This window comes from Phyllobates terribilis, unplaced genomic scaffold (genome assembly GCF_046119375.1).
Source record: "Phyllobates terribilis strain yellow unplaced genomic scaffold, ASM4611937v1 Scaffold_9__5_contigs__length_417890890, whole genome shotgun sequence".
NCBI classification, from domain to species: domain Eukaryota; kingdom Metazoa; phylum Chordata; class Amphibia; order Anura; family Dendrobatidae; genus Phyllobates; species Phyllobates terribilis.
In genome coordinates this window covers 109,223,414-109,247,107 of record NW_027362769.1, presented here as the reverse complement: position 1 = coordinate 109,247,107, position 23,694 = coordinate 109,223,414, and the positions used below count along the sequence as shown (strand labels likewise).

Sequence of the window (23,694 nt, the reverse complement as noted above, 5' to 3'; positions counted from 1 at the left end):
GATGTCCTTTCAGTACAGATTTTGATTAATTGGACACCACAAACAAAAGAGACATATAAATTGTTCTTCATTTTGATAAAAATCTCTTGCCAGATGGCAGATATTACATAAAGTGTAATATGAGGCCCTCGGATAAAAGTCAAGTGTTAAATGAGAGGCTCCAAAAAAATATAGTTCCAGTGACCATCACTAATGCATTGTTAGCTTTTGATTTTAATTTCTTTATATTCCCTGCAAAACATGGGAAACAAAAGGAAATGTAGAAAGAAAGAAACATATGTATTAAGAAAATGACACATAAATTGTCCTGTAACCAAAATTTATTTTATTTATTTGAATCAGACAATAAAACAAAGTAACAGCTCTGGTCAGAAGTGCAGGATTCGGTTTTCTGTGTTTTATCTAAATTATGTGATTATGATTTACTGAATGAGTTACCCCTATCATATGATGTACGCTGAACATTTATATCTTATGCAGTGTTTTAAATTAATGTAGTTCAGTTCGATAAAATGTAGAATTATGTCAATTTAGCCCCCCTGGACAACATCATATAATGTTATCATTTCAATTGTGGTCAACATAACAAAATAAAATAAAAAGGATACAGATTGAAAGCAATGCCAGGACACGATTAATGGCATCCACTGTTCAGTTTGAAACAAAAGGATATCATCAGACTAACCTGTTACTAATTAGAAATTACACCAACCTGTCTTTAATTAGCTTATGAACTAAAGTTTGGATGCTTCAAAAAGACCAGTTTTATTTCACTTCTCAGTGATGGAATAATGGAATAGTCAAAAACCTCCCAGAACATGATAGAAAATGGAAGATTGATGAGAGAACCCCCAAGAAAGTTGCGTTAAAAATTTGGCAAAGAAACCACATACAACATCCTAAGAACTTTAGGTTGAGCTAAAGGCTTTGAGAGGGATATTTTCAACCCATACCATTCACCAAACACTGAGCAAAACAGGGCTCGATGGGTTATAGCCAAGGAGGAAACCACTGCTTTACAAACTTTGGCAAAAGTTACATAGAAAAAACAAAATCCTAAGAAAATGATTTGTGGACAAACAAAACCAAACTAGAGCTCTCTGGTGATGCATAACAGTGTTATGGTTAGAGGTGACAAAACAAAGCCTATTAAGAAAAGTGCAGCCTACCTACAGAGACACATGGTGGAGGATCCATAATGTTGTGGAGCCGTTTTGATGCCTCTGGGACTGGAGGCCTTGAACATGTTACAGGAAAAATGAAATCAGCAGATTATCAGAGGATTGTAGAGCGAAATGTGCTCCAAAGTGTAATAAGTTATAGAATAGAGGAAAATTATGGTGCTATAGAAATAAGTAAATAAAATAATAAAAATAATAATATTAAAATATAAATTGTTATCATAAAGATATGTCAATAGATATGCTGAACAAATGGATGAGTAGATAGATAGATTAGATGACATATTTCTATGTATACTACATGCATACATTTATAGATAGATTTTAATTACAATCTATATAGATCTTTTGAATCATGATAAAAGCAGAATATCACAGAAGCTTGTGGCAAACATGTTTACATCAATAAGGAAAATACATTTACTTCCAGCACCTCCCTGGTATTGAGTCAATCACAGTGTATTTGAGCGCATTCTTAATTGCACCTAGTAGTAGAAGTGTTGGATTTCTCAAGGTGTTAATACAGAACTAGAAGTGAAGGAAACATGTCAAACAAACTTTTTGTAAATTATGCAGCAAGGTTGTTAAAAAATCTTTCCAATAATTGCAGTCATTAAATTCATCAGAGACAGGAGGAGCATCATATACCTTTTAAATGACAGAGCATAGAGGCAGGAGATTACACCAGGGTGGAATTAAAAATCACATATACTGTAACTACTGGGTACATATTATGCAGAGGGGTGTTTGATGTACTGTATATGATCTACCTCTTTGTATACTATACAGAATATATTTATACGCACATATACATATCTATATATACATGTATATATACAAAGAAAATGGGCAGCACTCAATAGAAAATTCATTGTAAAAAAATGCTGAGTAAAAGACCTCTACCCACTCGCGCTCTACTAGTGCGAAAGATTAGCCGCTGCGACATGTGATCTGCCTGCTAAGAGGGACACGTATAGTGGAATATATAGACATGCACAAAGAACAATATGTGACTGGGAGTAGCCAGAACACCTATATAGTGATAGTCAATAAAGGTGAACCAGCTACCATCAACAGAGTGAACCAACTAGCCTCAGATTCACTGTCCTTCTTCTTCAGGGGGTAGAAGAAGAAGGACAGTGAATCCTTCGATACGCATTGGACTTTGCGGCCCGTCATTAGGCTCTTCCAGAGCAGAAGCATTGCACGTGGATTCCAGGACTCAAGCACATCATAGGAGGTCATAACGAACTACTCAGGTATTTCAGCCTTTTGACCACCTTCTCCATTGTGGCCCTTGCAGTGTTTATGTTCATGCATGTTGACTTCTGCAGTAGTCGTTGCAGGACGTTTCTATAGAGTCTGAACTATTCTTTGTTGCCCTTTTTCATTTACTTATGACATTACAGTAGACTGGGTACCCCCGAGGCTAGCTGGTTCACTCTGTTGATGGTAGCTATGTTCACCTTTATTGACTATCACTATATAGGTGTTCTGGCTACTCCCAGTCACATATTGTTCCTTGCGCATGTCAGCGCGGTAGTATATATTCCACTATACGTGTCCCTCATTGTAAAAAATATTTTTCCTCTGAGTGCTGCCCATTTCCTTAGCTTTTTTTATGTACCATATGTTGGTGGGTTGTAATCTATGGCACTTTTTTGTGCTGCTTCATTCTCTTATTTATATACTGTATATATTGAAATTGTTCCAGAAAATAAAGTATTTCAACCAGAAAATTACTGCAATTACATATGTTTTGTTATACACATGTTTATTTCCTTTGTGTCTATTGGAACAACACAAAAAAAAAGCATGAAAAAAAGGCAAATTGGACATAATTTCACACAAAGGCCCAAAAATGGGCTGGACAAAATTGATGGCACCCTCAACTTAATATTTGGTAGCACATGCTTTGGCATAAATAATTGCAATAATTGCAATCAATCTCTTCCTATAACCATCAACAAGCTTCTTACACTTCTCAACTGGGATTTTTGATCACTCTTCTTTTGCAAACTGCTCCAGGTCTCTAATATTCGAAGGATGCCTTCTCCCAACAGCAATTTTAACCCCTTAATGACCTTGAACATATGAGTACGTCCAAGGTCGCATCCCCCTTACCTTCAGAACTCTCCAGCGCTTTTTTTCCATCCATTTCTGGGTTCTACTTGAAGTGTGTTTGGGGTCATTGTCCTGCTGTAAGACCCATGACCTAGGACACAAACCCAGCTTTCTGACATTGGGCGCTAAATTGCAACCCAAATCTTTTGGTAGTCTTCAGATTTCATGATGCTTTGCACACAGTCAAGGCACCCAGTGCCAGAGGCAGCAAAACAACCCCAAAACATCTTTGAACCTCCACCATATTTGACTGTAGGTGCTGTGTTCTCTTCTTTGTAGTCCTCATTCCATTTTTGGTAAACAGTAGGATGATGTTTTTTTTACCAAAAAGCTCTATCTTGGTCTCATCTGTCCACAAGAAGCTTTCCCAGAAGGATTTTGGCTTACTCACGTACATTTTGGCAAACTGCATTCTAGCTTTTTTACGTCTCTGTGTCAGCATTGGAGTCCTCCTGCCACACAGTTTCATTTATTTCAAATGTCGACGGATAGTTCGCGGTGACACTGATGCACCCTGAGTCAACATCTTGAATTTCTTTGGAAGTTGATTGGGGCTGTTTATCCATCATCCGTACTATCCTGTGTTGCAATCTTTCATCAATTTTTCTCTGCCATCTACATCCAGGGAGATTAGCTACAGAGCCATGAGTTGTAAACTTCTTGATTATGTTACGCACCATGGACAATGGAACATCAAGATCTCTGCAGATGGACTTGAAACCTTGAGATTGTCAACAGTTTTGGTTCTCAAGTCCTCAGACAGTTTTCTTCTTTCTTTTCTCCATGCTTAGTGTGGCACTCACAGACACACAATGCAAAGATTGATCTGGATACTTGTGTGATTCTTATATTGCCAACGTTATTACTTGACACAGGTGAGTTTGAATGAGCATCACTTGCTTGAAACAAAGTTGTTTACCCACAATTTTGGAAAGGTGCCAACAATTTTGTCTGGACCATTTTTGGGCTTTTGTGTGATATTATGTCAAATTTGCCTTTTTTTTCTCTGTTTTTTTTGTGTTCAAATACACACAAAGGAAATAAACATGCATATAACAAACCATGTGTAATTGCGATAATTTTCTGGGAGAAATACTTAATTTTCTGGAACAATTTCAAGTGTGCCAACAATTTTGGCCATGACTGTATGTGTGTGTATATATGTGTGTGTATCGATATTGGAATAGCAACACCAACAAGGAAAGGTCATGGAATTATGCAGATCACAGGATCGATAGACATGTTAAATCGAACCTGGCCCCCACAGCCACCATGTATTTACTGATCCCTTTATATACTTCCTAAAGGGGCTTTTAAACTTTAAGATAATTGTGAACAAACATTTTTAAAAATGCCGATCACTTGATGAATGAAAAAATGCTTGTTCATTGGGTGAAATTATCTTTTATGCAGCATAAAAGAAAATCGTTTTTGGCGGTACATCGTTTTGTGTATACAGGGCTCGCACTGCCAAGAACTATGGCAGCCTATGAGCACTTAGTGATCAAGCATACCTTACTCAGTGCACATTGTGTACTTTGTTCTGCTTCTGTAAACAGGCTGTCATGACTCTGTTGTTGGTTATCCTGGGACCAGGGGCTCCTTCCCTGTCCATAACGCTAGGGGCACCCTAGCTATCACTGGTCCCTGGATTACTTCTAATGGTGAAGACGCCGGGGCCATGTATCTTGCTGAGCTCCTGAATCCACCCTCAGTCTTTTCTCTCCCCCCACCCATGGAAGAAGGGAGCAGTAGTGTATGGCAATACACCCACCAGACTAAAAAGGTAATATGTACAGGGACAAAGGAAAATACCAATCATACAAATATGCTCTCGCAAACAACAGAGGGAAAAACCGTGGAGTGAAGGATGGGAAGAAATCAAAGTAGAAGAAGGAAAGGATTTGTACACAACCAAAACCAAGCAACAGTCATTAAATAAATCCACCAAACCCTCCTCATACAAAAACTCTCCACCAACTCGTGAACCATGCAGCATGAAGCTAACTCTGGGAACGCCTGCTTGCCAGAGGCGAGTATATTATTATTATTATTTATTATTATAGTGCCATTTATTCCATGGCGCTTTACATGTGAAAAAGGGGTATATATACAAAAACAATTACAATAATCTTGAACACAATGTGACAGCGACTGGTACAGGAGGAACGAGGACCCCGCCCGCGAGGGCTCACAATCTACAAGGGATGGGTGAGGATACAGTAGGTGAGGATATATATGAGTGGCCAACACTGAACTGCTGGGAGCATTACCAAGGAAAGCTTCCAGGAGCTCTCAACTGAACAGATTAACCCCTGCACTGTTAGAAGAAACCTGCACTGTTTAATATGAAAGTGAAGTGCTTCTACTCAGTGAAGGGTGGGATGAATCAGAGACCATGGTTTTCTGGCCCCTTTCTGTCACGGTAAACCGTGACACAGGCGTTCAAAGGATCGCCGATCGGTAAATGATTAATGATCGGCGGTCGTATCGTATCGTCAGTCAGTCTGTGTAAATGGACCTAACAAGTCTCTTTTTCTGGCTTTTTGATATTTGAATATTCCTAAATCAATTTTATAACTGGGCTTGTGATATGCTAATTAGTTGGTGACTAGTCATGGAGCTGTTGTTTTCTACGGACCAGTCGTCCCACTAATCATGTTATCACTCCCCTGTAGGCATGAGTGACATGATATACAAGAGCAGGTTACCGCCGCTTTTTGCATATCTCTGCTTCCCTAACAATGTGCAGTGAAGTCATGTGTATGCTCCCTGGCTACATCTGTGCGCTGCGCATGACCAGGGAGATGGTAATGATGCAGGACTCAGACAGCTGTTACTGCTGAGTCTTTGCAAATCTAGCAGCTGGTTGCATCCTATGTCTTTGGTGCCTCCCTGGTCATGCACAGCAGGCAGTGTAAACCCAGCTTCACTGCGCATTGCCAGAGAGGCAAAGATTTGGAGAAGGTGGCAGTAACCCGCTCTTGCACTTCATATCACTCATGCCCATAGGGCCGTAATAACATGATTAGTAGGATGATTTGCCTGGGGAAATCAGCGCCTCAAAGACTAGTCACCCACTAATAAGCATATCACAAGCCCACTTCTAAAATTGATTTTAGGAATATTCAAAAATCAACAAGCCACAAAAAGTGGCTTGTTAGGAAGTATATAAAATTTGGTTGTGAGTTGTCAATCCTCCCAGACCCAACACAGGGTTAGAGATACTGAACACTCTGATTATGGCAGCTGCTCTAATGTGAACCCTACATTTAGGGGGTTCCGGCAGCTATTTGATGCAGATTCTGTTACCGCCTTTCACATTCTCTCCATTGGCTAACACATGTTTGACCTGAAGATCTTCAAATCAGTCCTACCCAGACTTCGGCATCTTCATGATATCTCGGGCCTTTGGCGGAACAACTTATGCATCAGGGAGTTCCACACACAGATTGTCTTGGAGATTCAGGGGCTATTGAATAGCAGGACATCCTGGAGCAAATGACTGAAGATTTGGCAGCCACCTCAAGGGTTCAGCAGATACTGCATGAAAGGAAGAGATGTCTTTGGGGTGCAAGAGAGGTGGTGGAGTGAATTCTTAAAAGAAGTAGCAGAAACTTTTAGAAAGTAGCAAGGCTGATCCAGTCATAGAAAGCACAATATGTTAAATGCAAATCCAAAATCTTTGTATATTAGGGAATTCCTATCAAACATGAAACATTGAACCTCTATGATTTCTGCATTTCTGAAACATATTTGAGAAGCTTCACTTTAAATGTGGTACAATCTATTATGAACCAAGTGCAACTTCAGTAAAACTTTCCATACATATTTGAACATGTTACCTATCCCGGGAATATCGCTGGACCTGGTACACTTTTCCTATGGCCAACTCTCTTTGCAGTAGTTCAAGCTGGGGTTTCTCAAGAGACGCAGCAAACTCCTTTGACATCAACACCTTAGGCCTTTTAAGTCCGATTCTGGCAGAGGTCAGGTGCTCGGCTATTAAGTATTGTCCACAGTTGCCTCAAGTTGGTTAGGAGATTTTATTTACTTCTCTTGGTTGAGCTCCAGGAAGGTGTCTAATGTCTCCCCTGCTACTGCTGACTTTCATACTACAACCAGAGATATTTCCAAGCTGACTCAAAACTTACTAGGTGTTGTCCATACCAACCTTTCAGCACGCAAGTTTCCATCTCCTCACAACAGTTCTTCTGTTCACACTTGGCCGCTGACGCGTGCGGAGGAGTGACTGCCATGACCCATGCGGAGGGGCGGCCTCGGATCTGCTGCACATGCGCCGTGGTAGGTCCATCCTCATGACGCATCGCGTACGCGGACCACGTGATGTGTCACATGATTTATGTAGGGCGTACTTAAAGGTCCTATCTATTCATCCCCTCACATTTCTCTTGATAAAGCTTCTTTATAAGTGAAACGCGCCCCCACCATCCTCTGTGTGGAGCCTCCCAACATGTGGGTTTCACTTTAGTAAGCGCTTTACACACTTCTGCCCTTCTTTGCATTAGATATGTGCTGTGCTATCACGGGAGTCGTTTTGCCCCTAAAATATTTTTTACCTATGCAATGCCATGCATATACTGTGGTCTTACCTGCTGAGTGCAGGGGACTCGTTACTTTATAAGGCCTGTGTTATCCCTACATATGTGACCCGCTGTCGTGTTGTGGCGTAAACCCTGGTACCTCACACTTTTTGTCCCAAATATTATTGTAGTGTTGATTTATTTATGTATGTGCAAATTTTTACGATTTTGATCTAATAAACTTGTATTTTTTAAGCCATTTCCATCCATGTATCCCTTTGTTTGCCATTTTGACACGAGTGGGCTTCCTTGGGTGGACCCTGATACTATCAGGTGTTTTACCCTGTGATACTTGACTATGTGGGCTGTTGTTGTAATACTAACTTTCTAATACAGTTGCTGTTCTCGTGTGTATACAAACACCTGGCTCTACTTCATCTGCGCTACCTACTCCGCTTGCATGTCTGCCATCATGCATACCCTATTTGCTAATTCTTGGTGATCCACACATCGTCCATTAAGACACTCACCGCTGCACCATCGGCTCCGGTCCGTGCTCCTCACCCAGGCCTCCAGCTTAGAGAATCCACCTCCAAGGTGAACCCATGACAGACCATTTGCACATACGTATATATATATGTCTCCCATTTGCACATATATGCTTACTTGCCAAGAGACAGAGAAAGATCATTTTAGAAAAAAATATAACTTCATTGTCTTACTTCAAATCTGACACATTGAGACTGGGATGAAAATCTAGTTGTAATGTGAATGTTATAAGTTTTACAACTTTTAAACAAATCTGTTGATGGTAGAAATGTTCATAATTTGCTATTTTGCCAAAAAACTGTAATGAGTTGCCTTTGAGTTTATCATTAAAGTTCCTTATCCTCAAAAAACCTTTATTGATCTATCATGCAAAGTAAGAAGGAGTCAGACCAGGTACAAAGTCGTGGACTGAATCGAGAAGGTTCTTAATTTATTCCACTGAAAGCGTTAGCGAGGGCAGGACATAGAGTTGCTGGTCTTTTTCTAAGAGATGACTAAATAAGAAGGTCCATCAAGAAGTGGGACAAGTCGTGGCTTCTATTTCAATCCACAGACGCACCTGATATTTCAAGAAGACTTGTGAGAGCCGGGCTTGACTCCCAGCTTGATAGTAATTAATTTTGTGTGTTTCCTAGACCACTGTGTATTAATAAAAGAAAATTATTATAAGAGTTTGATACGATGTATTCCAGGTATTCTCAGTCTGTTTTGTGCCTGGGAAATATTGTAAAGCTACAATACATAATAAAAAATATATTTTTCACAATATTTCTATTTTTTACTTTCTATAATATATCTTTTATGTCATTCATTAGTTTGACAATCATATCTATCTCTCCTAAATTTCTTTATACCTATCAATTATCAGTCTATTACTCTGAAGGTAGGGTCCCACAGTCTGTCAGCTACATACAACCGAAGATCAAGGCGAATACAAAAATTTGAGGAACCACTGAGATATTACCAGCAAACTTTCGATCTCATTCGCCCCCCGTAGGTGGGATCCAATTATGATAGGAGCTGATCTGCAGTACCCGGGGGAAGCCATTAAGCAGTGTGACCGAGCAGTGCTGTTTGACAATGTACAGTTATATGAAAAAGTTTGGGCACCCCTATTAATCTTAAGCTTAATGTTTTATAAAAATTGGTGTTTTTGCAACAGCTATTACAGTGTGATATATGTAATAACTGTTGGACACAGTAATGTTTCTGCCTTGAAATGAGGTTTATTGTATTAACAAAAAATGTGCAATCTGCATTCAAACAAAATTTGACAGGTGCATAAGTATGGGCACCCTTATCATTTTCTTGTTTTAAATACTCCTACCTACTTTTTACTGACTTACTAAAGCACTTTTTTTGGTTTTGTAACCTCATTGAGCTTTGAACTTCATAGCCAGGTGTATGCAATCATGAGAAAAGCTACTTAAAGTGGCCACTTGCAAGTTGTTCTCCTGTTTGAATCTCCTCTGAAGAGTGGCATCATGGGCTCCTCAAAACAACTGTCAAATGATCTGAAAACAAAGATTATTCAACATAGTTGTTCAGGAGAAGGATACAAAAAGCTGTCTTAGCGATTTAACCTGTCAGTTTCCACTGTGAGGAACATAGTAAGGAAATGGAAGAACACAGGGACAGTTCTTGTTAAGGCCAGAAGTGGCAGGCCAAGAAAAACATCAGAAAGGCAGAGAAGAAGAATGGTGAGATCAGTCAAGGACAATCCTCAGACCACCTCCAGAGGGCTGCAGCATCAACTTGCTGCAGATGGTGTCACTGTGCATCGGTCAACTATACAACGCACTTTGCACAAGGAGAAGCTGTATGGGAGAGTGATGCGAAAGAAGCCGTTTCTGCAAGCACGCCACAAACAGAGTCGGCTGAGGTATGCAAAAGCACATTTGGAGAAGCCAATTTCTTTTTGGAAGAATGTCCTGTGGACTGATGAAACCAAGATTGAGTTGTTTGGTCATACAAAAAGGCGTTATGCATGGCGGCAATTCCAAGAAAAACACTTGCTACCCACAGTAAAATTTGGTGGAGGTTCCATCATGCTTTGGGGCTGTGTGGCCAATGCCGGCACCGGGAATCTTGTTAAAGTTGAGGGACACATGGATTCCACTCAGTATCAGCAGATTCTTGACAATAATGTTCAAGAATCAGTGACAAAGTTGAAGTTACGCAAGGGATGGATCTTTCAGCAAGACAATGATCCAAAACACCACTCCAAATCTACTCAGGCATTCATGCAGAGGAACAATTACAATGTTCTGGAATGGCCATCCCAGTCCCCAGACCTGAATATCATTGAACATCTGTGGGACTAGAGGCTGTTATTTTTGCAAAAGGAGGATCTACTAAATATTAATGTCACTTTTCTGGTGAGGTGCCCATACTTATGCACCTGTCAAATTTTGTTTGAATGCAGATTGCACATTTTCTGTTAGTACAATAAACCTCATTTCAAGGCAGAAACATTACTGTGTCCAACAGTTATTACATATATCAAATTGAAATAGCTGTTGCAAAAACACCAATTTTTATAAAACATTAAGTTTAAGATTAATAGGGGTGCCCAAACTTTTTCATATAACTGTATACTGTTTAAACCTGGACAATGTTGGCGCTGCCAACAGCTGACTGATTTGGGTATCGGGTGTCAACCCAAAACCAATCTGATATTGAAAACCTATCCTAGACAAACATCCTCAATATCAAAGTGGTGAAAATATTAATCTTTTATAATATAATAATCTTTTTATTTATACTGTCCCCATTGCGGCTCACAATCTACATTTCCTATCAGGATGTCTTTGGAAAAACTCATTTATTTACTTATGACGATCGTCTGTGTATAAAATATGAATAAAATGGATACAAAACATATAGAATGCTCTAACAATATGGATAGAATACAGTTATTTGATCTTAACATCTATTACCATTGTAATTATATATCTTATAGTACATACAAGTGAGGTGAAAAAGTGTTTGCCCTCTTCCTGATTTCTTATTCTTTTGCATGTTTGTCACACTTAAATGTTTCAGATCACAAGACAAATTTAAAAATTTGACAAAAATAACACAAATAAACACAAAATGCAGTTTTTAAATGAAGGTCTTTATTATTAAGGGAAAAACAAATCCAAACCTACAGGGCCCTGTGTGAAAAAGTGATTGCCCCCTCCCTTAAAACATAAATTCTTTGGGAAGCTGAGTTCAATTTCTCTAGCCACACACAGGACTGATTACTGCCACACCGTTTATCAATCAAGAAATCACTTACTGTAAATAGGACCTGCCTGACAAAGTGAAGTAGACCAAAAAATCCTCCAAAGCTAGACGTCATGCTGTCATCCAAAGAAATTCAGGAACATTCAGGAACAAATGAGAAAAATAATTGAGATATATCAGTCTGGAAAAGGTTATAAAACCATTTCTAAAGCTTTGGGACTCCCGAGAACCACAGTGAGAGCCATTATCCGCAAATGGCGAAAACATGGAACAGTGGTAAACCTTCCCAGGAGTGGCCGGCCGACCAAAATTACCCCAAGAGTGCAGCGACAACTCATCCAAGAGGTCACAAAAGACTCCACAACATCCAAAGAACTACAGGCCTCACTTACCTTAGTTAAGGTCAGTGTTCATGACTCCACCATAAGAAAGAGACTGGGCAAAAATGGCATGCATGGCAGAGTTCAAAGATGAAAACGACTGCTGAGAAAAAAGAACATAAAGGCTTGTCTCAGTCTTGCCAGAAAACATCTTGATGATCACCAAGACTTTTGGGAGAAAAATCTGTGGACTGACGAGACTAAAGTTGAACTTTTTGGAAGGTGTACTGTATGTCCCATTAAATCTAGCGTAGAAGTAGTGCTGCATTTCAGAAAAGGAACATCATACCAACAGTAAAATATGGTGGTGGTAGTGTGATGGTCTGGGGATGTTTTGCTGCTTCAGGACCTGGAAGACTTGCTGTGGTAAATGGAACCACGAATTCTGCTGTCAACCAAGCAATCCTGAAGGAGAATGTCCAGCCATCTGTTAGTGACCTCAAGATGAAGTACACTTGGGTTATGCAGCAGGACAATGATCCAAAACACACCAGCAAGTTCACCTCTAAATGTCTTAAGAAAAACAATATTAAGACTTTGAAGTGGCCTAGTGAAAGTCCTGACCTTAATCCGATTGAGGTGCTGTGACATGACCTTAAAAAGGCGGTTCATGCGCAGAAACCCTCCAATGTGGCTGAATTACAACAATTTTGCAAAGATGAGCGACCAAAATTCCTCCAGAGCTTTGTAAAGAGTCATTGCCAGTTATTGCAAACGCCTGCTTGAAGTTGTTGCTGCTAAGAGTAGCCCAACCAGTTATTAGGTTTAGGGGCAATCATTTTCCACACAGGGCCTTGTAAGTTTGGATTTCTTTTTCCCTTAATAATAAAGACCTTCATTTAAAAACTGCATCTTGTGTTCACTTGTGTTATCTTTGTTTAATATTTACATTTGTTTTGGGATCTGAAACATTTAAGTGTGACAAAGATGCAAAAGAATAAGAAATCAGGAAGGGGCAAACACTTTTTCACACCCCTGTATATACATTTATCTCCATTCTTATGTAATAGATAGTCCCCAGTGCCTAAATTACTCAATATTGTACATTTCTTGCTGAACTGAAAATCGTGTTCAATGTTATTAATTTGGACTTTGAACAGGCAGGAGCCCCCTGTGTCTTGAACTCCCTCGTTAGGGATTCATGTCTTATCAAATATCTACAGTAAATAACTCAAGTCTTGTAGTTGATCTTTTTACGAAGCCTCTGTGCAGTATAAGGCTGTGTCCACGTAGCAGATTTGATGCAGAGCGTTTTTGCCTCTCTCTGGCAGAAGAAAACGCATGCAGATTTACAAGCGTTTTTTCTGCCAGAGAGAAGCATTTTTTCAGCGTTTTTAGCATGCGTTTTTTCAAGCCCTTTTCCAAGCGATTTTGAGCATCACTTGGAAAAGTTCTTGACAAGTTGGTCACACAATATAAATCCATGCAACCGGCATGGATTTATATTGTGTGACCAACTTAGATGCTTTAAATGCTGCATCTATAGTAAAAAAAAAAAAAGAATTAAAAAGTTAAAAATAAAAAAACCCTATATACTCACTTCTCCAGTCTCCTCCTGGCGGCGTCCTCTCTCCTCGGCGTCCCGCGGTGTACTGGCAGGAACTGCGGTGACGTCATTTAGTCAGCTGATGGTCGCGCGACCATCATCTGATCGCTGACGTCAGCGGTCGCGTGACCATCAGCTGACTAAATTACGCCAACGCAGGTCCTGCCAGTACACCGCGGGACGCCGAAGAGAGAGGAAGTGGCTGGGAGAAGACTGGAGAGGTGAGTATACAGGTTTTTTTTATTTTTAACTTTTTTATTTCTTTTTTTCACCGCGTGGTAGCCGGGATGAAGAGGAGTTTTAGTCTCCTCTTCATCCCGAGTACCACATGCACCGCGATTACGTTGCAAATTCGTAGCCATTGAATTTAATTGAAATGCAGCAAATCCACATATACCTGCGGGTTTGCTGCGTTTCAATGTTCCTTAATGGACGCGAATTTGCAGCGTAATCGCGGTAGAAATGGTCATGCTGCAGTTTGCAACGTAATGCAAATTCGGTGCGCTAATTAGCGCATCATGTGCACAGCACATCCGAATTCACATTGCTTTGCATGGCAGACGGTTTTACAAGGTTTTTTGCAGGCGTAAAAACGCCGCAAAAACACTACATGGGCACATGGCCTAAGTACTACTAGTTCTCCTTTCAGAGTTGATATCTCACATTGCACGTCAGATATGGGCTTGCCTGGGTCACAGTTGCTCCTAGGACATTAATTGAGGATAGTATGAGACATGAGGTTTGAGGCATGGAGGATGGTTTGCATGAAGTTTGAGGATGGCTCAAGGCTGTAAGAGAAGTTCTGTCAGCAAGGGATGTTGGGAATTGTAGTTTTATGAGAATTAGTTTGCCAGCACCAGATCAGGAAGTGCAAAATCTCAGCATGCAAGAAGTGAGACACCACAGGATATCAAACTTTTAAGAAAAAAAAAGGGACCAAAAGCCGAATACTGACAACACCTACGGACTTCAGGTATTCCTTTGTTGTTGTTTTTTTTGTCAGATAACCCCTATAACTGCTCTTCATCTTGCAAGAGAAAAAAAAGTTGCAGAGAACGGTGAAACAAAGTGAATGCTGGGTTTAGATTGAGTATAAGCCAATTGTTCTGTACTTTATCTAGAATTGTGGTTTATACTAACATGATTAACTCTTTATTATTACAAATTACTATATTTCATTGTTACATAGTGCTGTGGAAAAAAGACACATCTCCATCAAGTTCAATCGAGGGATGGAAGAGAAAATTTATTTTTGCTTTAGGATTGTAATATTTGTACATTTATTATTTCAGCTTTATTTTATAGAAACACAATGTTGTCACTTTGTTTCACGTGATTGTCATTTTGCCTGGGTGACAATGTAATGTCGTCATATACAGCTTAAAAAGACACATGTGACAATGTGACTGTAATCGGAGGAACACGTGTGGGGAACAGGAGGCATATTCTGCAGGATGACACCAGTGATTGTCCCAGCAATGGACACATTGACTTGTGAGGAATGTCTCTCGCTCTTTTTGCCGGGATCCTCATTTGCTTTTCAATGTCTTACACAGAAAAAATGCTGAGGAAATGAATCCGGGACGCCGTATGTGACTACAGGCTTAGGGTTCAGTGTTCAGCTCAATGATCAAGGACCAGTGGGGGCTATTGCTGGTGCCCTCTTAGGTCAAACACATGTCCATCAACTGCGGCCCCCCCAGAATTAGGGAAGGGACCTGGGCGTGCCAAGCAATCAATGGTTTCAATCATAAGCCAGTAACTATCTCTATAAAGCATTGTTCAGAAACACTAATACCTGTTACATATTGTGTCTAACCTGTTTTAATCACTATAGGAAAAGTAGTGTATGTCTATATCTGTCTGTCTATCTATCTAAAAAAGAAATATGAAAAGCAGCACTAGCAAGCAGTATATAAAAGTCGGGTGCCAAGCCTTCCAGGCAAAGACCAATCCTCAATATAATGTAGAAAAAATGAAGACCGCACTCCTTTTTGAAAAAAATATAAATTGTGATATAATAGCCTATATGGGCTCCAAGTGTGAGCCTTTCTCAAGGGTGGGACGTTGCTGAAGCCCCTATGGGCTATTAAATATTAAAAAGGAGTGCTGTCTCCATTTTTTCTACATTATCTATCTACATTATCTATCTATCTATCTATCTATCTATCTATCTATCTATCTCATATCTATCTATTTTATCTATTTATTATCTATCTTTATCCCATATCTATCTATCTATCTATCTATCTATCTATCTATCTATCTATCTATCTATCTATCTCATATCTATCTATTTTATCTATTTATTATCTATCTTTATCCCATATCTATCTATCTATCTATCTATCTATCTATCTATCTATCTATCCAATATCTATCTATCTATCCATCCAATATCTATCTATCTATCTATCTATCTATCTATCTATCTATCCATCCAATATCTATCTATCTCTATCTATCTATTTATCTACAGCATCTATCTTTCTATCTAGCATCTATCCATCCAATATCTATCTATCTATCTATCTATCTACTCTATCTATCTATCTATCTTTCCTTATGTATCTAATTATCTTATGTGCATTTATATCTAGCTTTCTATGCTACATTTACTCATGGATACACCCACATATATGCACGTTCAGTACTTACTACAGATAGTTGTATTCGCCTACATGTGTAACCAGATTCTAGATACCTAAATTACCTAATGTATAACTTTATTTCAATCTAATGATCCTATATATATATATATATATATATATATATATATATATAAAAACAGCTTTCAGTCCATTAATATTGTAAGGTTGCTGGATATTGAATATTAATGATAGTAACTTATCACATGTTGGGCAGGTTCTTCCTCATTGCCAGTGATTAATGTCCTGTATGACAGATACGATGTATCCACTACTTCCTTTTACATCTCAAACTTTCCTGCATCTGCTAAAAACACAGACATTCCCCAAATGAGAGAAGGCAAGTGCATCACATGGGCTGAGGCTCCTCCAACACTAAGGTGTTATTTTATCAGCATCACTTGATTTGATAATAACAAGTCGATTATATAAAATGTAAATGAAAGTATAATTATACCATATACTGGTGGGAGATGCCCTGCTGCTGACAAATGGCAGGATGCTATTATTTTTCGCACACTTGTTCCTCTCTCTCTCTATTCACCAGGTTGTCTGTAATTGGAGATATTTTACATATCTTCCTACCGGACCTGTTTATTGATTAAACACATCAGGCACCTAGGATATTACCAGAAGACGCAAAGCCGGGGAAGCCGCCCCAATATATATGTATATGCCCTATACACAGCCATAGCCAAGTATTATGGAGGGCTTTAGGGTCTTCTGCTGTACAGTATAACTGATATATCCATATTCATGGCACTTTACATGTCAGTATCTGTAACACCTATGGTAAAATACAATTTGTGACTTATTAATTATGAATCTGATTATATTAAGTGTTCATAATAATAGAAATACCACTACTATTACCACCGCAACTAATAATAAGTGCGGTAGTATAAGAGGTATAATGAGTGGTAATACCAAAATATTAATAATTATACTAAATATTGAGAATAAAGTCATCAATGGTCGTAATAGTAAATACATATACTATCCATAAAAAAAACATATAAATTATTATAAAATGGAAATAAAATTATTTGTAGTTGTAGTAATAGTAAAAATGGAGCTATTAATTATTTTATCTCATAATATTAATAGTCAATGTTATATTTGTAGTCAAATTTCGAGTGTGAGTTGTTAATTATAAATATGATTATTATTAGTCCCGGTAATAATAATAGTAGTAATAATAATAATAATAATAATAATTGCAATCCTACTGCTATTACTTCTTTAAATAATAATAATTAAAATAATTCATACTTAGAATAAATCTGAATATTCATTGATTAATGAGCAGCAGTAACACTTATAATATCATTAACTAATAATGGCAATATTTTCAGTGGTACTAATACTATTACAAATAATTATAATAACCCTAATAATACATGTACAATAATAAATATTTATGATAATATTATTAATATTACTATTATTATTAAAGCATAGGTAGCGGTAATAATATTTCTAATTTCACTAATAATAACATAATAATTAGACAAACAATTACAATATTAATTTTATTTAACACAATAATAATAATGGTCAAATGTATTTAAATAGTAATATTAGTAATAATAAAAATTGGGAAAATAAATATTCTGGCTTCAGCAGGTTTTTTTTTTTTTTTTTTTCTTTCCTCCATCTTCAGTTAAAAATTTGTTTATGCAGAACGGTCGTTTAATAGTGCTAATTGCAGCGCAGTTAAATTGGCCTGATTGCAGAAGAAGGAGGCAATTTGCGCGCTCTGTGTCTGCGCTGGTAAGAAATTGTTCTATATTCACCTCTTGATAAAGAAGTGGTGGTTTAAGGCTCAGAGTCTGCACCAATTACACTGGGCTGACTGCTAGCATTCAGCCTCTATAATAGGAGTATTATTTGGCCGGTTTGAATAATATGGAAAGCTGTTCTCTGGGAAATTGCTTTTAACTTTTTTTTTTTTTTGTTAGGAAAAGATGATTCTTTAAATTCCAGTCCTTTGTTATTTGGAGGTTGGGAAGGGGGGATATATTCTGTATGTATTGTAATACAATAAATCCAGGAGGCAATACATCTGGGATCTATTTAATTAATTCTTAACTAGATAGATAGAATGTATCCCATCCATCTATCTATCTACACTCTATCTATCTCTAATATCTATCTATTATCTATCTATCTCTAATATCTATTATCTATCTAATATCTATCTATTCATCTAATATCTATCTACTAATATCTATCTATGATCTATCTACTGTATATATCTCATATCTATCTATATTTATCTCTCTATCTATCTAATATCTATTATCTATCTAATATCTATCTATTGTCTATCTAATATATATTTACTAATATCTATCTATCTAATATCTATCTATGATCTATCTACTGTATATATCTCATATCTATCTATATTTATCTATCTATTTTCTATCTAATATCTATCTATCTAATATCTATCCATCCATTATCTATCTAATATCTATTATCTATCTATCTATCTAATATCTATTATCTATCTAATATCTATCCATCTATATGAAATCTACGTCAGCAAGGGCTGATATCAAGCATAATGACATTATTTATAAGTGATGCAATTTGGATGCACTTGGATTTAATGCAACATATTAAACCATTGCAATTCAGTTAAAGGGGGGGGGTAATGAAGGCTCGAGCTGCCCCATGGGATGTCCAGGAACGCCTCACTGACACCTCTATTAGCACTTGGCATTAATATGTACACATTCACCTGTTAGATCACTCACCTCTCATATGTTTCTGGGCTGCAGCATATTCCTCCTCCGCAGATGATCACAGATGACAAATTCTGCATCAAAGCCCCCAGGATCCAGCTCTCTCTCCCCTTGTGCATCCTGCATGTGTGACAATCAAGTCAATAGTATCATATAATAATAACCTGTATCAGCCTAAGAGGGTGGTGGTGTATGTGCGGGGGGGTCCGCGCTGATCATAAATCAATGATTGTATCAAGTGATAGAACGTATACTACAGCGAGGGAGAGAATGGGGTATAGGCGTCATTTCTGTACAAATCACTTATGGGTAAAAGATAATATAGTCCAAGTGTCCTGCTACATGTGTTATATCAGTACAATTTTAATCCCCCCCCTCCCTTTTTTTCCTAAATTCCGAAAATGTCCTAAAGGTGGCAGAAAATAAATGCCATTAAATGAACCGACTCTTGGGGTGTAATTAAGCAGACGGTGCTATTTGCATCAGTCGTACAATCTAATACAGTGGAATTTGCAGTTTTAGGAACAACATTCTTTTGGGGAAAAAAAAAAGGGATTTGTTAACCCCTTACGTAGCAGTTGCAACCGAATAGAATGTGAAGGGGTTAAATAAATATATATATATTATTTTTTTTTGTAGACGGGGTCCAGAGCAACGGAGCCTCCAATTCCTCCCCTCTGCTTTGAATGGCAGGGCTTGTAAGAACTCAGATTTTTTGCAAACCTCCTTCTCTCATTGGCTACGAGTCGACGTCCCATGCGATCTGATTGGGCTACGGCTGCTGCTAGTGATACTTCAAAGCAGGCGGCTGCCAGCACTTACCCTGAGTCTAGTCTGCCTCACTCAGTGCAACTTGTATAGGGAGAAGGTGGCACAGAGCTGGCAGCATCTACCCCCGGGCACTCATCGCTTCTCTACAGCAGGGACAGGGACGGGCTATGGCTACGTCTATACTTGGGGTAAGTAAAAGATTCTCCATTCTCTTCTTATTTGTATCATTATTGTTGCAAAGTTACGGTTAAAGTTAATATTATCGTAGAATAAACTCACGATTTATTGACCGCCTATGCCCCTCGCCTTATTGTGCCACCTGCTTATATGCCCCTCATCCCCTCGGTGCCAGGCGGAAAGAAAGTTTCTTTTATCCATTTGTTCGTTCCTATCAATGCAGCCTGAACGATCTCATTTGTCCTAATCCCCAAACCATTACCCCCATGAACACAAGCAGCGGCAGCACTTAAGTATTATTCCTCTCCACAGTTGTCTTGGGCTTCTTAAAGTCACTGGCATTACAATCCTTAAGGACCCAGCAATAAATACAGGACCCTCCCTTTCCTTGATCAGAAGACACGGCACCCTGTCTGCTTTGTATTATCTCACGTTTCTCGTCAGTAATGTGTATATTCCTGCTGATTCCTTGTGCTAGAACTAGAGATGTAGCAGAGCTGAGCTTGTTATTTGGCACATCTGAAACAATTCAGCGTTGCTACATTTGTATGATCTTGATGAACGCCGTTAATTTTTCTCAACGCAATTTTCCATAGTAATATGATTAATGATGAAAAAGTGTTTTACGAAATAATTATTTAATTATTTTCTTTTTTTATATTTATAAACTAAAATAGGAATAATAAATAACCATAAAACCTATTAAAGACCTATGTATGTCAAGAAATATTTTGGCCTAATTTATTGGCTTATTTATTGATTAATTATTGACATTATTATTCCGGAAACGACTAAATTATCGGTTAATAATAAATTTGTAGATTCTGTTATTTCCGTTGAAATATTCTTCAAAAATTTTGTACAGTGATGCAGCATGAAAAAATAGTGAAATAATACTTTATATCCATGTTTTATGTCATGTATATTTATTGTAGTAATAGTTAACTAAAATCAATAACTTTATTTGTGATAATTATTATTATTTATTTACCACCTATGATTCCATAATAAATTAAGGTCGGAGCAAAAAGTAAAGCTGCAAAAATATCGACATGAAATGAGTGAATTTACACAGTAAAGGATTAATTTATTATTGGTTTAAAGGGGATTGACCAATGTTGAGAATGTGGCTCTAATTACTGGTCTTTTGGCTCCTGGGCTCCCAGACTTATGACCAGGCTACTATACATGAAATCAGAAGAGAAAGGTATTCACTTTGTGGTGTTTTATATCTCCCCTCTAGGAAGAACCCAGATTTGGCACTACTCCCTTGGCCATGTTGGCTGCCACTTGCAACAAGATTGGGAACACCAGCCCCCTGAGCAGTCTCCCGGAGTCCAGCGCTTTTGCAAAAGGAGGTTTTCACCCTTGGAAAAGATCCTCCTCCAGCTGCAGCCTGGGATCCAGCCTTGGGGGCTTCACAGTGGCCACCAGTCGGGCATCCAGCGCCCTGACAGGGGGCAGTGCAACTGCCAACAGCGCCTTCTGTCTGGCCTCCACATCCCCGACATCATCAGCCTTCAGCAGTGACTACAGCGGCCTCTTCACCAACTCCTCCGGAGTGTCCCCCCAGGATGCTGCAGGACAATCTGCCTTTATATCCAAAGTGCATGGCGCAGCAGACGGGTTGTACCCGCGGGTAGGCATGGCTCATCCCTATGAGTCCTGGTATAAGTCCGGCTTCCACTCAGAGGTGGCAAATGGGGCATCAGCCTGGTGGGACGTACACGCTGCCAGCCCCAGCACCTGGTTAGAGGTGCAAAACCCTCCAGCTGCGGCGGCTGCTCTACAGGGGGCCCTACACACAGGGGGGCCCCATACTCAGCTTAGCGGGTATGGCCCAGACTTTAGCTCTTTGACGCACTCAGCTTTCAGCTCCACAGGGCTGGGCTCCAGTGCTGCCTCCCATCTACTCTCAACTGGGCAACACCTGCTCACCCAGGAAGGCTTCAAGCCAGTCCTACCTTCCTACCCAGACTCTGGCACCTCCATGCTCTCTGGGGCTTCTGGAGGAGCAACGGGCGCATCAGGACGCTCGGCACGCAGATACTCTGGGAGAGCCACCTGCGATTGTCCCAATTGTCAGGAAGCAGAGCGCCTGGGGCCTGCAGGTGCCAGCCTTAGAAGAAAGGGGCTACACAGCTGCCATATCCCTGGCTGTGGTAAGGTCTATGGTAAAACATCCCACCTTAAAGCTCACCTGCGTTGGCACACCGGTGAACGACCATTTGTCTGCAACTGGCTTTTCTGCGGCAAGAGGTTCACACGCAGTGACGAACTGCAGCGACATCTCCGCACTCACACCGGGGAGAAGAGATTTGCTTGCCCTGTATGCAACAAGCGCTTCATGCGCAGCGACCACCTCAGCAAACACATCAAGACGCACAATGGAGGAGGAGTAGGAGGGGGGAAGAAGGGCAGCGACAGCGACACAGATGCCAGCAACCTGGAGACACCTAGGTCAGAGTCCCCAGAGCTTATCCTGGAAGCTGTAAGACCGGGGAAGGAATCTGCTAATGACTCTTAGGGAGCAGCAAAAGACTTTTGGGGTGCAGAAGGGACCTCTTCTTAAAAACTGCAGATACTTCTAGGGTGCAGGACTCCTTGGAAGCTTTTAGGGTGTAGGGGGCTTCTTGAACAGCAGGCGTTTCTAGGGTGAAGCATTGAATATTTGTTAGTGCAACCACTTCTAGGAAGCAGGAGATGCCTCTGAGGACTCCTCTTGAGAAGCAGGAGGTTCCTTGGGTTGAAGCAATGACCCAACCTTGAAAGCAGTAGCAGCAATTTGGAAATGCAGAAACTCTTCATTATTCAGACACTCCTGATGTAGTGACTTTCCCTTGAAAAAAAAAGCAAATACTTTTAGGGTGCAGCAATGACTTCTCCTTGGAAGTAGCTGTCACATCTGGGGTGCAGCAGGACTCCTTCCAGTAAGTGCAACCTCAATGGAATGACTGATTATAAATGAGAGTGATGAGGGCTCAGTGACTCCTAGTGTGGGGTGCAGCAGAGTCGCCCATTCGGGACGGCAGATAAAACCCCTCCAGGCCGCACAAACACATCCAATTACTGCAAACTTTCAGCAACCAGAGCAATATAACAAGATAGTGTGAAACAAACTGAGATCGGCATTTATTTTTGTGTCCTGATTTTGCTGGAGACAACATAGACCATGAATTCCTGGCTGGATTATATCCTGTCCCCTCAATCACATCTAATCCGAATCAGAGTTGTTTTTTTTTTTTTTTTAATTATTATTATTATTATTATAAAAGAAAAATATTAACCATCCTCAAAGGTGAGAAGTGGCAGGAACGCGTGGGACAGTCCTTGTTTAAGCTGTATAAAGATTGTGTTCATTCCCATCACCCCTGTAAATGTTCTCCTAATAGTTTATATTTGGTGAATTCCTGAAATTCAGGAGTTTTTTTTTCTTTTTCTTTTTTTTTTCTTTTAATTTCTGATGCACTTTGTGAAAGTCAATATATATATGTAAAAGATATTTAATATGTTGATTTAACATTTCACTCAGACACGTAAATTAAATTCAATGAAACAAATGAAATGCGTTTATCTGTATTATATAGAAAATTACCTTGATCATATTTTGATTTTTCCTATTATTAAAAGAATTATGATCAAACATATTCCTGGTATTCTCTGTCTGTCCTGCTCCTCAGAGGAATAGATGTCAAGAACACGATAAAAACAAACATGAGAATAAATTCATGTGTTTCTTTTACTTAATTTTTTTTTTTCTAGCATTTTCGATCATTTATTTTTATGACAT

At 39.1% G+C, this 23,694-nt stretch overlaps 2 protein-coding genes across 2 annotated transcripts in view; one reads left to right on the top strand and one right to left on the bottom strand.

Moving 5' to 3' along the window:
* The window catches only part of OLA1 (Obg like ATPase 1), a 287,570-nt gene extending 268,463 nt beyond the window's left edge, over window positions 1-19,107 (bottom strand). Inside the window, exon 1 of the mRNA XM_073645663.1 lies at window positions 18,969-19,107. The gene's annotated coding sequence lies outside the window, so the exon portion shown is untranslated. The remainder of the gene's footprint in view (window positions 1-18,968) is intronic.
* A 645-nt stretch (window positions 19,108-19,752) lies between these two features.
* On the top strand, window positions 19,753-23,190 carry SP9 (Sp9 transcription factor). The gene is made up of 2 exons (XM_073646922.1): window positions 19,753-19,915; window positions 21,148-23,190. Exons 1-2 carry the CDS (start codon window positions 19,895-19,897, stop codon window positions 22,429-22,431), a joined length of 1,305 nt encoding a protein of 434 aa, XP_073503023.1. The 5' UTR covers window positions 19,753-19,894; the 3' UTR covers window positions 22,432-23,190.
* Window positions 23,191-23,694: the final 504 nt, after the last annotated feature.